At 37.8% G+C, this 16,491-nt stretch overlaps 1 protein-coding gene across 1 annotated transcript in view; it reads right to left on the reverse strand.

Moving 5' to 3' along the window:
- Positions 1-5,857: 5,857 nt before the first annotated feature.
- The window catches only part of LOC122459264 (protein eyes shut homolog), a 39,196-nt gene continuing 28,562 nt past the window's right edge, over positions 5,858-16,491 (reverse strand). Inside the window, exon 3 of the mRNA XM_043510426.1 lies at positions 5,858-6,456. Coding sequence (XP_043366361.1) covers positions 6,339-6,456 — 118 coding nt within the window. The 3' untranslated portion in view covers positions 5,858-6,338. The remainder of the gene's footprint in view (positions 6,457-16,491) is intronic.

The following is a 16,491-nucleotide window of genomic DNA, read 5'->3' on the forward strand; positions in this document are numbered from 1 at the left end:
TGCTGTTCTATTCCATCAATAATTCACATCCGTTTCAAGTGAAGAAATGAATAACAAATTCTTCAATAAAATTACAGAGCAAATTTTAGGTATTTGGAATGTAATTAGTCAATTGAGAATATAGCTAAAGCAGAGATTTAATACCCCTACTCTGCAAAAAAATGCCTTGGGGTCTTTAATGAGCAAAGATAGTCCGGACCTCACTTTTAAGGCTCACCCAAAAGATGGCATGTCAAACAATGCAGTGTCCAATAACATTATGTTAGGACATTGCTTCATACTGACTTGAAGGGAAGGGAAGTGATTGTTAAAACTGAATCATGAGTACAATTTAGATTTTCCTTGACGGTATCTCTTCCCAGTACAGCTTAGTTTATGAGATCTGAATAGATCACAGCCTGAGGTGTTAGAGGGTAAGAATTGAAATAAGGTGTCCTTGTGCTGAATAGTGAGATGATCTTAACAGAAAAGCCTTGTTACTCATGCTTCCAGAATCAGCTATAAGGCATTATCAGTGCCCTGCATTTATATCCACACCCATGGGACTAAGTTAAACTGTACAATACCATGTTACGAAATGATTGCAATAATGACATAATTAGAGTTACTACTGAATTTCCATTACAAACCCAATTTTGCCCTTTACCCCCCAAAATCCACAAAAAAATTATATCATATTTAAAATCAGTAGATTACACCTGAGATCAAGGTAAATATTTTATGCATAACATATAGTGAATCAGACAAGTATTCCTCATTATGACACTTTACTGATTGAGAAGCTCACCACAGTTCCTTCCAAAGAATGTTGGTTGTTGGGTATTTTTTTGGCCACTTTGAAACAAAAAACTCCAAATCAAAACTGAAACAAGGAGAAAGTGCTAGTAAAATGGTTTTTGCTTGTTAGCTGAGATCTAATACTAAGGACCAAATTGTATTTGAGTAATGTGAAATTACAGACATATCAACATTTTCTTTAAGAACCAGGGAATCAAGGAACCAGGGCTCTGGTGACCATTGTATTGCACATAACAGTACTGTTGCAAACATAAGTATTATTTATTAAAATAAATATATAAATCTCTACTCTTTTTCCATGCAGAAATGGAGCTCAACAATGTAACCTAATCACTCGCATGGCTTGTCAATGGAAGAGAATTTTTTTTTCATATACAAAAGTTCACAAGGGATTCTCCATCTCACAGTATATCGCAACACTCTGAGAAACCAAGGTGAATATGCAAAAGGTCAGTTAAGAATTAGTTGAAAATTGGGCTAATGAAATGCTGACTTGTTGGAGAAACCCAATTCTTGCAGATCTAATAAACCATCTGACTGCCTGAAGGTCAGTGGAAGATTTGCCATTAATTTGAAAGAGAGCTGGAGGGTGTGCAACAAGACCACAGCTTTATAATCTTGCTCTTAGTCTGAAAATAACATTTAAGGGTTACAGAAATGTCAGTGTGACTCTCTGTTAGTTATGATTAAACTTACTCTTGGCCAGTAGCAGGTCATCACATAGCCCTATGGGGTCCATGGCCAGGGGCCCTGGCCAATTTGGGGGCCCCTGCAGGAGTGCCAGAACCTGGGTAGAAATGGGGGGGGCTACCAGTGTGGGAACTGTGGCCCTGCTCCTCCTCTTCCCCCCCAAGGCTTTCGGGGGGGGAGGGGGAAGAGGAGGAGCAGTGGATGGCACCCCATGGTGAGAGAGGTGCGGCGGGGGGGGCAAATTCTTTGTATCCAAGGCCCCAATAAATCTTAATCTGCCTCTGCTCTTGGCTTTCAAGCTTGGACAGCTTTTTAGAAAAGTGAGAAAAACTTTATCTTTCTTTATGTTTGGATGCTGTACTTCATCTTATTTTTAGGAAACACACCATTTATATATGGTAATATATTTTAAATATAATTATGCAAATAAGATTCATTGACAATTTTTTTAAACAAATGCAAACTTTCAGCAAAAGATCAAATCCTTCATATTTCTTTCCATTTCCTCCTCTGCCCTTTCTTGTTGCTTGATGTAGCACAAACCTCAATGGAGAATTAGGAGATGATATTTTGAAATTGAAAGTATGACAAATTTATCCTTCTCCCATATGGTTATAATGAGATAAACAGCTGAAGTTTTACCACTTAAATGGCCAGAAGAACAAATATATAAGATGTAGTTACCTTGATTTATATACATTAGTGTTTATTAATAATCAAATTAATCTCAATGTCATTTGTGAAAGAAACCCTAATCCCATTTACATGGAATTATAGACATTTATTTAGAAAGAAACCTTTAGAGGTTGGTATTTTAATAAAGAAATAAAGAGAACACACATATATAACTGTAACATTTCAGTAAAATTGTTTCCTAGAGAAGATTGAGAGCATCTAGCTCAGGTGTCAGAACATTAGAAATTTTGGATTATATTCCAGCTCTGCCACTAATAAAGCACATTATCTTGGAAAAGTCACTTTACCTCCCTGCCTCTCATTTTCTTCCTCTGTATAATCCTCATAATGACCTCACAAAGGTGATAAAAGCACTATGTAAATACAAATTAATGTTATAAAGAATTATCGGGCAGATCCTCAGAAGGCATAAACTGTCACAGCTCTATCATGGAAGTCCATCAGTGAAGGAGAATGCCATATGACAAAATGCAAATGGTATGCACAGAATGTGCTAGATTCAGCAGCACTGTCCAGTTGCTTTGTGCCACTCCAGCAAGGAAAAGGGGCCAGGAATATGCTAAACTTAACCAGTCAGTCAAAGTGGGATTACAACTGCTGTGTGTCACTGAAGGACCACAAACAGACAGAATATATGGCAAATGTGACCCATTTCTGAATTATGGGTCTGATTTCACACTCCGTTCCTTTAGTTTTATTTGGTCTTAACGCCACTGAATCCAATAGAGTTAAAGCAGAGTAAAACCAGTGTAGAAGGAAGAAGAAGGCAGCCCTATATATTTTAACAATTTGGCATAAGGGAGTATGTTCAAAGTATATTTTTGAATGGCCATAGGGAAATTTATTAGAATTCTCTGAAACTTCATGGGTAGTTTTACAGCAACATATAGTTGTGATATTACAGTGTATTTCCTTCACGGTTAAAAACATATCCATCAGTATATTGCATGCCATATGCAGATACAGACACCTATACTACAGGTACTATAGTTCTGACCAAAGGATTAAGTGCTTTGAGTTCTAAAAATGCTTGAGTTCTAATCTTAGCTGTGACACCAACACTCTCTGTAATCTTGGAAAAGTCATTTATATTCTGTCTCAGTTTTCCCATCTGTAAAACGGGATAACAACACTTCCCTACACACTTCCCATTTTATATTTTCTCTTCATTTTGTTTGGAAAGTTGCTCCTCTGGCACCTAAATATTCCTTTCTTATTAAAGCTTTATGTATTTGGTGCTTATGAAGTTTAACAACACTGAGGTTTTATGCAGAGAAGGAATCTGAAATAATGACAGTTAAGATCTTCAGTGTTATAATAATAGTAAACCCACAAACATAAATCACTGCAGCAATTATAGCAGCACAAATAACATGATTAATGCAATCAACTCTTAGTGTGAGTATTTGACAACGACATTTAATCACCTTCAAATGTACTGATCTTGAATTCTCTGCAATTGAACACAGTATAGTAAACTAGTAAAGATACTTAAGATAGCATGGAAGTAATTACACCAAAACATATCCTCAGATTTCAGAAATAATATGTTATTAATTTCAATCTATGATTCAAAATATCATTTTTCTGTGGACAGTTTTGTTTGTATTCCCAAACTGATTTTTGTAACTGTCATAAAACAGCCTTCATGGCCAGCTGAAAAATCTAACATAGAAATAAAGGTATTTAAACCATACATTATCTATCTTTTTGAAGGCATGATAAACCCACACCAAGGACCAGGTCCTATAATCCTAGCTCGGGGGAAAAAAAAGAAATCCAGTGAAATGAATGGGAGTTTTGTCTGAGTAAGGACAGCAAGATGAGGCCCTTAGAGTCAGCTATTTATAAGCTTCCTGCTTTGCCTTTTCTCTGGCACCTCAGCTATATGTTCTTGCATTAACATAAGAACCAATACAAGTTTAGTAGGGGCAGCATAAGAGGGAGCCATGACCATATATAATTTGCCAGTTTGTGAGAAATAATCCCAAATTGTAGGACTACAGTTTTACTAAACCACAAGCTTCTAACACCTACTTCTGCTGTTAAGCCTTCTGTCCACCTCTCCATATCACCAAAGGGTATTTACTACAATCTCTCTCTCTCTGCTGCTCATCTTTCAATCAATTTGTTAACTTTAGTTTAAGATTGGTGGGATATGTGACTAACAAAGCAACCTATAAAAAGCAAGGAGCGAAGCAGTTAAATCATTCATACCCTGCCACCTGTGCTAAATTCATCAGTTCCCCTTCTGCACATCAACTGTCTCCCTTCCACACCTCACATTATCTTTACCCTCATTTGGCATAACCAAGAAAGAAGAGAGTCAGTTAAATAAATGAAAGTCTGATTCACCCTACATCGATGACAAATTGCAGCTGTGTTTCAAGGAAGAGCCATGCACTAACATTGACACAACTTTTGCTCTGGAAAATCATTCACAAGTGATACTTGTTATCTCTGAGTAATTGGTTAGATTAATACCTTTATTAGGAGGATAAACAAAAGTTGTAATGCCCTTTCAAGATTAAGAGTAACACAGTTTAATACCTGAAAAGTAGATATTTTAGTACCTTCATTCCAGCACCCAATTTAAAGTACTGTGAACAAATTTGTGTTGTGTCCTTGACTAGGATGGAGCCCTGCCTGTATTTTTAAATTAGTATGACACCATTTCTTTCTTACCTTTCAAATACTAATGATGCAGTAGTTAATTTGTATTAAAATCCCAATAAACAAAGGGTTTTGTTAGATCTTGTCTCATAAAAAAGACACAGAAGTGTCCACATGGTATAAGATTTGTACTGAGCATTATTCACCTGGTTTAAAAGATTAAATTATCATTGATGACTTTTTCCAAACAGTTCTATTTAAATTCTGGGTAGTAGATTTGAATATCTTACTTTATAAAATAATATCTTTACAACCCCTATAACCTGAGAATCTATTTTTACTGGTAGATAGAGAGTGCAAGTCCTAGCTCTATCAATAAAGTCATGGTTTTTCATATGATATCTCAGTATTCTGGGAAGTTAATAACTTAATAGAATTTATGGCCAGATAGGTCCACCGTGATCATGTAGTCTGATCTCCTGCATAACACAGGATGTAGAATTTTACCCAGTAATTCCTTCATCTAGTCCATAACAACTTGTTGAACTAGAGCATTTCTTTTAGAAAGTTATCCAATCTTAATTTAAGACTTCAAGTGATGGAGAATCTACCACATCCATAGGTAAATTTATTCAATGTTTAATTACTCTCACTGTTAGAAATGTGTGCCTTATTTCTAGTCTTACTTTATCAGGCTTCAACTTCCAGTCACTGGATCTTGTAATGCCTATGTCTGCTAGACCTCTGTTATCAGAAATCTTCTCCTCCTGTGGGTATTTAAGTTATAAACCATGAACAAGTCACTTCTTAACTTTTTTGGGGTAAACTAAACAGACTGAGCTTCTTTAGTCTCTCTTTTATTCATTTTGGGATACCTGAAATATCATTGTTTTTATTACAACAGTCAAAACATTATTCTTATTACTACAAAGTATTTGTTAAAGACATATTACTATACCAAATGCAATTTGATCTGTAGTTATCAGATGGCATGCTCCAGTAGAATGAATGCTGGGTGTGATGAATGGTGTTTACGTTGAACAAGAAAGTAAATTTAGTATAAACACTACCAAAACTGTTCATTTGCTCATAGTTAAAATTAATGAGTATTTCCCTGAGAAATTCACTCAGAAAACAAAATGACTGGGAAAAAATCCTCCATAGCAAGAAACAAGTGCACATTTTCCTTGTGTCAGAACCTGGCAGTAGGCACCAAAAATGACACCAACATTTTTCACGTGTACTTTTATGAATAATGAACTATCCTAAAAGTGTGCTTAAACAACAGTGTTTGGTTTTAGATTTTAAAAATATGGTCACCTTTTTGATAGGAATGGGTCAGTAGCAAACAAGCTGTTCCAGGGAACAATGCTGTCTCCTGGAGTTCCACTGCAAAAATAGTGTGTAACCCATGCTGTGTATGTGTTTAGAATTACTCCTCACAAGACAGTACATTACTGTCTCCCTTAAAAAAAGAAGAAAAATGAGAGAGAGAGAGAGAGAAAATACCTGTTTTTTTGCGTAGCGATGAGGCAAACCACCTATAATATAGGACCTGTCTCAAGCCAAACTGAACTGGTCCAGAGATTGGTAGGCATGCTTATCTTCGTAGAAATACCCAGGACAGACATTTCAGCATCACATGGTATCATGTCTTGCCTGCATATATTTAGAAATAGCAACATTTTACAACCATACCATACTTCACATTACTGCCTGTCTGACAAATTAATTAGGCTATTACTAAATCAAAGAAATAGCACATCATATATTAAATCCAATAAACATAATAGAAGACTTTTGATCAACAAGCTATAAACTGGCATATCTTTAGAGTCTGAGTTCCATAAAAATGAAGTTTATTGTAAAACTCAATTCTATTATTGGTCAGGGTGGAGGGAAGGGCAGATGAAACTAATTGAAATTAATGAATAACAAATCAATTTTTTTAACAATGGTAACAAGTAAGATTTAGTGTGGGGGGAAAAAGTGATTATCTCTTGACCTACTATGTTTTAAACAATAAATTTCCTGGGATGTGTGTGTGTGGGGGGCGGGGGGGGGCGGAGATACAAGACCTAAAAGTCAACAAAAATAGGTTTCTTTGAAGGACTTTGTGCCCAATCCTGTGATATTTACTAACAGGAACACCTTTCTCATGTATTAAAGCTGCAAGATTAGGCCCCGTTATTGCTATATATAGGCTTAATATTGTTGCAAGATGTATATCAGTGAAGCATTCGGTGCTGACTTCAATTTAGATAAGAGACAGAGTCAGGAACAAATTGTTAACTATAAATACTTAAAAAGAAAAGGAGTACTTGTGGCACCTTAGAGACTAACAAATTTATTAGAGCATAAGCTTCGTGAGCTACAGCTCACTTCATCGGATGCATTTGGTGGAAAAGCAAAACATTTGGTGGAAATGGTTTTCCACCAAATGCATCCGATGAAGTGAGCTGTAGCTCACGAAAGCTTATACTCTAATAAATTTGTTAGTCTCTAAGGTGCCACAAGTACTCCTTTTCTTTTTGCGAATACAGACTAACACGGCTGCTACTCTGAAACCTATAAATACTTAGTGCAATACTTAATTTTTCTTCTTTCTTTTAATAATAGAACATTAATTTATGTTCCGTTAACCAACCAGCAGCAAACATTCTGCCTTCATGAAAGGAAGCACAATGAAGAAATATCAAATTCAGGCAATAGCCTTCTCAGTCTGGAATTTCATTCTGCCCATCCTTTTCTCTGCACAGCAGGAACGTAGAGTTCTGTTTAAGAGCCAGACCAAAGCACTAAAGTTTGGTCAGCTGGTTGATTAATATGATTCAAGGATCTTCATATTGCAGCTGTAACTGGAAGGTATACAGCAAATGAACAAAATTAAAAGCAGAGGCTACTTATGTAATGTACTAGGATACTGTGGATAATACATGAATTCAGTTAATCTTAGGTAACACAGAGCTAGCTGCAGAAGCCTTTACTGGTGACACATAGATCATGAAAGCCAGTCTTTTTTTATTTTCTTCCTTCTCCCAACCACAGACACACAAAATGAATTCTCCAAGAAGTGTCTTCCTTTGCCAATTATTTCAGTGGGAGCAAAAGCAGACCTACATTAGCAACATTTGTAGATAGAGGTATATGTTTATTTTCTGCATAATTTTGTTTGTACTCCTTTCATGAAATCTTTAATCATGCCACACTTATTGCATTTAAACAGAAGGGACTACATTCTAAACACTTTCATGAGCAAAATACTTTTTCCACACTTTAGAATGTAGCAGGATGAAAACAATAAGGTCTCAGGTTTAACAGAGAATGATTTCCTTTCTTGTTTGTTTGTCTGCCCAAAAAAGCCAACTTATTGCCTAGAATTAGATAGGAGAGATATCTTTGAGAGATTCTTTGTTAAATTCTATGAAATAATTTTTAAAAATGGTGGAAAGGATGCCATCCTCATGAAATTATTATTTAAGACATTTCCATGAAATCTAGCTTTTTTTTCTGTTATTCTGGTGAAATACAATTAAAGCTTGTACTGCATAGTCAAAGTATGACATTTTAAATCCTCTCATATTTTCATTTTTAAAGAATGAAATGGTTTAATTATTCCAGCAGGATTTGTGCCATTTACTTGAATATATGGGTTCAAACTATAGTTCCCTGATAAAAACTGGTAGAACATTTATTAGATTGAATCTCTGAATGTCTTCCTTAGCACTCAGAGTAGCAGCTGTGTTAGTCTGTATTCGCAAAAAGAAAAGGAGTACTTGTGGCACCTTAGAGACTAACAAATTTATTAGAGCATAAGCTTTCGTGAGCTACAGCTCACTTCATCGGATGCATCCGATGAAGTGAGCTGTAGCTCACGAAAGCTTATGCTCTAATAAATTTGTTAGTCTCTAAGGTGCCACAAGTACTCCTTTTCTTTTTCCTGAGCACTGTAAAGGTGCAGAAGGCATACACTTTTTAATTTAATTTTATTTTCATTATACAATAATTATTTTGCATTTAGAAACAATAAGTTATAAGAATCATGTGGCTTGTTCCTGCTGCTGTATATCAATGGGGAAATGAATACAGTAGCACATTCTTTGTAGAAGATCATATCTGTATTAATTGTGTTGGACAAGCCTAGTGTTAACAAGATTACACATTATGTAATTATGCCCATTAAAATATTCAAATAGGACCCAAGATGGCATTTCTTTAGAAGTTGGAAGGAAAAAATGCTGCTATAGTTCTTTGTTTCAATTTCACTGCATAGGTTTTGCCTTCAGACTCTTCTAATCACATATTAGAAGCATTCTAATAGCCAAAGTTAAGGAGAAGAGGCAGGACAAAATTGTAGTCAAAGCTATTAAGTGAAAGAAGATTTTTGCAGAGATTCTGTAGGGATTTTGTACACCATGTGCACAAGGATACACACACACACACACACCATACTAGTCACTTGAATACTACAAAGTCTGCTGGCAGTGTTTCTTGCTTATGCACTATGATAGTTTTGCTAACAGTTCCAAGTGACCGTGTTGCTCTGTGTAGCTTGAAAGTTGTCTCTCTTACCACCAGAAGCTGGTCCAATAAATATATTACCTCACCCACTTTGTCTCTCTTGTCAGCATTCAAGTATTTCTATTAGGTTTGAACCCAGTGTGGCATTTTGGATGTGTGTCCCAGAACAGGGATATGTAGAGATAATTTTTTAAGAGAATCTGATACTTAGATGTCTAATTTTTTTCCCTTTCTTCAGGGATAAAAGTAACATTAAGCACTTACCAGTATGGGGGCCGGTTCTGACCCTAGCAAAAGGCGGGGCCTCGGGTAGAAGGGGCGGGTCAGTATCCCTCAGTCAGCCCATCCGCACTCCCTGGCCAGTGCCGCCTGGGGCTCCAGTGGCGATTTAAAGGGTCTGGGGCACTGGCCACAGCCGTGCTTTAACATCAGCTGAGTACGGGCTGGTACTGGTGGTCACTTTTTACTGGTATGCCGTACTGGCCCATACCAGCTTACTTTCACCCCTGCCTTTCTTTGATAATGGGAAGCATTTTTCCTGAAATATATGAAACCTAATTTATTAGGGTTTTTTTTTCACCCACAGCTGCGCTGAAGGAATGTAAGCTGCCATATAACTTGTTTATGAAAGTTACTTAGGTATATTCATTCCTTCACATATTTTTGAGCAGCAACTCTAGAATTAGTAACATGTACATATGTGTACTTATATTAAAATTGTAAATATCATGTACAGCTGATATGCTTCATAATAGTCTATACATGCACTTGTGTGCCAGTCACCAATGTATTTATATGAGTAGAGATATTGTTTTTGCATATGCAAATATCATATTTTGAAACTTGCCCAGTACTTTATATTAAGAGACCAAGCTCTTGCAATTTAACACTGTGTGCTTGTTTCATCTTATGCTTAATAGTGTTCCAGCCATGTACCTTTTGATTGTGCTTGATTGAATCTTATAGGGACTGACCAAATTAGACTAACAACCTTAAAACATTATTGTTTAGCATTTGCAGATGATACAATTGCCTGACCGTACATGCACTGTATAAATTTTCCATCAAGCATTTACAATACTTTTTCTACAATCAGCACATATGGTACTTTAAAGGTCAAGGGAGAAGATGAGTATTTTTGCATAATTATAAATGTAGAAATGCATACAGAAAAGTACTTCTGGTCGTTAAACTCCTGGTAATTGTGCCTCAGCCCAAACTAGCAGTAATTGTTCAGATTCATAATTTGTGCTTGCATAAATGTAATCATTAAATACTGACCTATTAATTACAACCTTGAAGATGAGTTATGTCTATGTGGAATTAAATCCATTGCCCAAAGCCATTCAGGGTGGAAGGATGGAAAGGTCAGATAACTATTTGATATACCACAGGGATAAGGGTTCCTTAATATTACAATAACATTTGCATGAATTCCAAATTTCTGCATGTGGTGTCCCCAGACTTCTTGGAATTTATTAGTGATGATTAAATAAAGTGCATTGGATTGTGGCAATATGGTAAAAAAGTAATAAAGCAAACATATTTCATTTTTCTAGATTTATCAAATGTCAGTAAGGCTAGGAATCAGGATTCTCTCAAGTATCTGGTCTTCCTGAATGAAAGAAAAACCACTGATCCAAAAAGAAGACTGAAACTTAACTTGCCTCCAACAATTTCAGTTTCGATTCAATCATTATAAACAATCTCCTTGTGAATATTTACTGTAAGCATAAAATTTTAAGTTTGAAAGTTAAGATTCCTTCTATAGAGCAAGAATAACAATAAGAGTTGCAACTGCTATATCCAACTACAATTATATATCAGAGTGTAAATAAAGGGACAGTCATGTTAAAATCCATACATATATATATTAAACAACAACTTCCTTAACTATGTTACAAGCAGCATCTTAGATTATTGAAGCTGATTGTGGGGAGTGGGGCAGGTACTTTGTTTTAACTTCATTATGTGAATGTTCCCTTTTGCATTTCTTAGACTGAATTGTGAAAAAGACTAGTCAATTTCACTTTACTCAGCTATGTCTACACTACTGCAGGCTCAACCCTTCTGCGATCGATGCACTGGGGGTCGATTTAGGCGGGTCTAGTTGAAGACTCGCTAAATCGATGGAGAGTGCTCCGTGGTTGACTCCAATGCTCCACTGGGAACGAGAGGAGAGTGTCTCCCGTCAAACCCAGCATGGTGTAGACACCACAGTAAGTCGACCTAGGCTTTCACTGTCTGTTTTCCATGGCAGGAGCATCTTGTTGCAACCATTGCATGGCAATATTTTTCATTTAAAAAAATCCCATGAAAATATTTACATAATGGAAACACAAATTTGATCCAACAGTATGCTTCTACAAAGCTTTGAGTTTCTGATAGGACCTTGACCCTTTATTTATCCTCTTGATTCTGGCTCCACACAGAGTTGCAGGATGAAGAAACAAGGCAGTAAAATGTAGAGAATAAGGCAAAACCTCACACAAATTATCCGTAAGTTTTTGTAGGTGAGGAACATCTACCTCTGTCTCCTAGTCATGAAGTATTTGCTGTGAAGCTTCATCATCTTACACTTATTATAGCTGCTGGTGCTGATTCCCCCCATTGGGTCTAACAGAAAGCACACAAGCTAATGTTGCTGAGGAACTAAGGAGTGAAAAACTTACTGTTTCTTACCGCTACATGCAGTAGTCCTGTCCATTCAGGGATGGGGGCTGATTTCTTCCCTAGCTTGTTTTTTTTTTGAGGCACTGTAAACTATCCCATAGAGCGGGTTCCCAAACTTGGTCACGGCTTGTTCAGGGTACAGCCCTGGTGGCCAAAGATACACTTTTTACTAAGCATCTGTAGGTACAGCTGCTCACAGCTCCTAGTGGCCGTGGTTTGCCATTCCCGGCCAATGGGAACTGCAGGAAGTGGCACGGCTGGGCCACCACTTCCCGCAGCTCCCATTGTCTGGGAACGGTGAACCACAGCCACTGGGAACTGCAAGCAGTCGTACCTGTGGACACTCAGGTAAACAAAGCATCTCACAGCCCACCAGGGGCTTACCCTGAACAAGCCGTGAACCAAGTTTGGGAACCCTGCCATAGAGTGTTAACCATAAGTTGTCACACATAAAACATTACAGAAGGGGACAGGAAGGAGATTGCTTTTGTTTTTTTATTCCCAGGAATGACTACATATGTTAATATTCTTGTGTTTGTCCCAAGAAAGACCATTTTGTGCCTTGAGAAATTATTGCATACCTACCTTAAACAGTAAACTAAAAGCGGTGAGTTTTCTAATGGTTGATGTCCTACTACACTGAATATTTATGGCATTTGAAAAATAAATAAATAAAACCAAGGAAAAGATCCTAAATTTCAATGAATTCAGATAATGTTTGGCCTCTGAAATTTAAGAAAAAAGTCTTATTTGCAGAAGAGTTGAACACAACTGAACTCAAACATGCCTGAGCATTGGCAAAATTCAGATCCAGATTTGAACTTCAAACCTGGCACCTTTTCTGTAAAAGGTGGAAGTAAGAATAGATTACTCACCTTGTACAGTAACTGGAGTTCTTCAAGATGTGTCCCCCTGTGGGTGCTCCATTCTGACTGTACCTGTGCCTTGCTCCTGTGATCAAAGATTTTTCAGAGTGGTGCCCATTCAGCCCATGCATAGGCTCCACACATCCTCATGCCTCACACCTAGGCTATATGGGGTTGCATGGGTAAACTGTGCTCAGGTTCTTCTCCACCACAAAGCCCCATAAAGGTGATTCCAAAAAGAGGAAGGAGGGCAGGCAGTGGAGCTCTCACATCATCACACATCTTGAAGAACTCCAGGTACTGCACAAGGCAAATAACCTCTCTTTCTTCTTCAAGTAGTGTCCCTGTTGTTGCTTCACTTCGGGTGACTTCCAAGCAGTATTTCCCTATCACGGGAGGTTTGGAGCAGAGTTCAATACAGAAGAGAGAATTGTGTTGCCCACAGCTGCACCTGAGCTTGCCACAGACACCAGGGTGTAATGATTAAACTGTTGTCATAGATAAATCTAATAATGAGCATGGAGCTAGTGGCTCAACTGGATGTTTCATAAAGCAATTAAGGACAATATTCACCTAGGAGTAGGGTCTCTGATTTGTGGGGAGATATTTGACAAAGCTTTCAGGAATCTTGCCTTAGTTGGGTGAGCAAAGAGGAAAAAAAACCCCTGGGTGTATCAGACTGCCTGAAAAACAAACAAACAGGGAGCTCAAAACTTCAACTCCTCATGACGGAGAACTCGCTGCACCTGACCTCTCACCTATGGGTGTGTGAAAGTCTGTTACTACTGCTAAGTGAACTCTAATAGAATTCATAGAAAAACACAATGTCTTGTATTCCAACAGGTAATCCAGTACTCTAGAAAGAGGAGAGTGATTTGGAAAAATCTAATGACTGTTACAACAAAAATGGCTTTGTTTCCATTTCTGGGATTCCAACAGGGCGCAGCAAGCTCTCCAACATGAGGAGTCGAAGTTTTGAGCTTCCTGCTTTTTCTGGCTTTAGACATTAATGCAAGACAAAAGCTGCATTTTGGGGAAATATGTGGTTCCTCGAAGCAACGGATGCACAAGAAGTGTCCGTCACTCACAAGGATTTCCTCCCAACATGATAGGCAACATTTGAAACCAGGAAAACCGGGCATGCCCTCCCAGTAAGGTCAAAATTCCCAGGAGGGGAGAAACTATATATCTAAATGCTATATATATAAAAAAGTATATATAACATTTGGGGCTGTCAATTAATCGTGATTAATCACAGTTTTAGTTGAACTGGTAAACAATAATAGCATACCAACTGAAATTTATTATAAATATTTTTGGATGTTTTTCTACATTTTCAAATGTATTGATTTCAATTACAACATAGAATACAAAGTATTGAATGCTACTTTCTATTATTATTTTTTATTACAAATATTTTCACTGTAAAAAATTGATAAAAGAAACAGTATTTTTCAATTCACCTCATACAAGTACTATAGTGCAATTTCTTTATCATGAAACTGCAACTTAAAAAAGTAGATTTTTTTGTTACATAACTGTTCTCAAAAACAAAACAATGTAAAACTTTAGAATCTACCAGTTCACTCAGTCCTACTTCTTATTCAGCCAATTGCTAAGACAAACAAACTTGTTTACATTTATGGGAGATACTGCTGCCTGCTTCTTATTTACAATGTCATCTGAAAGTGAGAACAGGAGTTTTCATAGAACTTTTGTAGCCAGTGTTGCAAGGTAATTATGTGACAAATATACTAAACATTCATCCATGCCGTGCTTTATAACAGCATGGAGTACAAAACTGAGTAACATGCATGCACAGGTCAAATGGACACGGCTAAGAGAAATCTCTGATCAAAGATGCAGGAGGAACAAGCATACCAAGAGCCGAGCACCCATAAGGACTCTATATAAAGAGGTGTCATAGTATTTGTGGTCTAAAAGATCAAACCTTTTGTGGTCCTTGCTGTATGAGGTGGACTTAGAGCTAAGTCTTTCTTTAATAGCCTCTACTACTAGGGAGTTTGGAGATGGGTGATGGAGTTTCTATTCTAATTCCCCATCAAGGACATAATACTTTTTATCCACTCTCTTACAGGTAGGCAGTGTCATAACTGGGGTTTGCCAAATAGTTTTAGTAGGCTCCATATGAGCTTCATTCACTGGAATGGCAACTCTCATCAATGATGAAGTCTATAAGACATCTAGGAGTTTGTGGTGGAACTCCTGAATCTCCTCTAAGGGATCCTGAAGTATTTCAAAAAGAAAAGAAGTACTTGTGGGACCTTAGAGACTAACAAATTTATTAGAGCATAAGCTTTCATGAGCTACAGCTCACTTCATCGGATGCACGAAAGCTTATGCTCTAATAAATTTGTTAGTCTCTAAGGTGTCACAAGTACTCCTTTTCTTTTTGCGAATACAGATTAACACGGCTGCTACTCTGAAACCTGAAGTATTTCAGCAATTCATTAAATCAGTTCCTGAAACTGTCTGAAGCATCTGCCATAGAAGATGGTGGAAGCATGACAGTTTCATCAGACGAAGAAGAGGAAATATTCTTAAGAGGTGTCACCTCCTTCTATGTCCTTGTTTCTTGTCCCTCAAAGATCTCTTCCTCTGGCATGGGTGGTAGTAAAAAAGATTGATGAAAATGGGTCCTTTTCTGTTCCCCTCCCATAGTGTGAAGACTTTATTGTGAATTGCTGGTGATAGAATGCTCATGGATCTCAGCAAGGCCACTGAGGGAGACCAAAAGGCATAGGTGGAGGCATTCATCTGTGTTCCTGCCAGGACGGTGTCATTTGAGGTCTATTCTCTTGTAAAACATTAAGACAGGAAGGAGAGAAATGTGTTCCAAAGTAGACAGGGGAACCCTGCACCGAAATCTGAGAATCTGAAGAGTCCTCTTCCACATACTCTGTGAGGAAGGGGAGAGGGAGCTGTTCATCTTGCAAAGTAGATGAGGGTGAGCATTGCTCCCTAAGTGATACAGGGGTCAGTGACTAAGAGGGCCTTGATGCTGACAAACCACCAGCACTCAATTCAGGACACTCTGGCTCTAAAAAGACTATCAAGTCCTTAGGTTACCTGAAGTCTTGCAGTACTGACGGTAACAAAATTGGCCTTGGAGAGAGCCTGTGGGAGGTGACTTCGGTACTGAGGCTTGGCCTGTGAGTGCATTGGCTCTGACTCCCTCATTATTACATAAGGTCTATTGGTCTTTGGTACAGTTTACTTCTTAGATATTGTTGCTGGATGGGCTTATAACTCTTTTCACCCATATCTCTGCCAGTCAGACAAACTCAATACAAAGTGTGTCTTAGGCTGAGTTTCTGCTCTGCCTTTGCAATACTGGCATCACTTGGAGCCTGCATGGAGCTCACCGTGGGACCTGAGATCTCCGTAGCCCACTTGTGAGTCAGTGACCAAGATCCTTTTGGAGATTTATTCCCCCTACCTCCTCCTATTTAGAGGCACATGCAGATAAAGCAGTGGTGAGTAAGCTTGTGGCCGCTGGTGGGCCGCAAGACAGTTTGTTTACATTGACTGTCTGTGGGTATGGCCACCTACAACTCCCAGTGGCTGTGGTTCACTGTTCCCAGCCAATGGGAGCTGCGAGAAGTGGCGGCCA

This window comes from Dermochelys coriacea, chromosome 3, assembly GCF_009764565.3.
Source record: "Dermochelys coriacea isolate rDerCor1 chromosome 3, rDerCor1.pri.v4, whole genome shotgun sequence".
Taxonomy (NCBI): Eukaryota; Metazoa; Chordata; order Testudines; family Dermochelyidae; genus Dermochelys; species Dermochelys coriacea.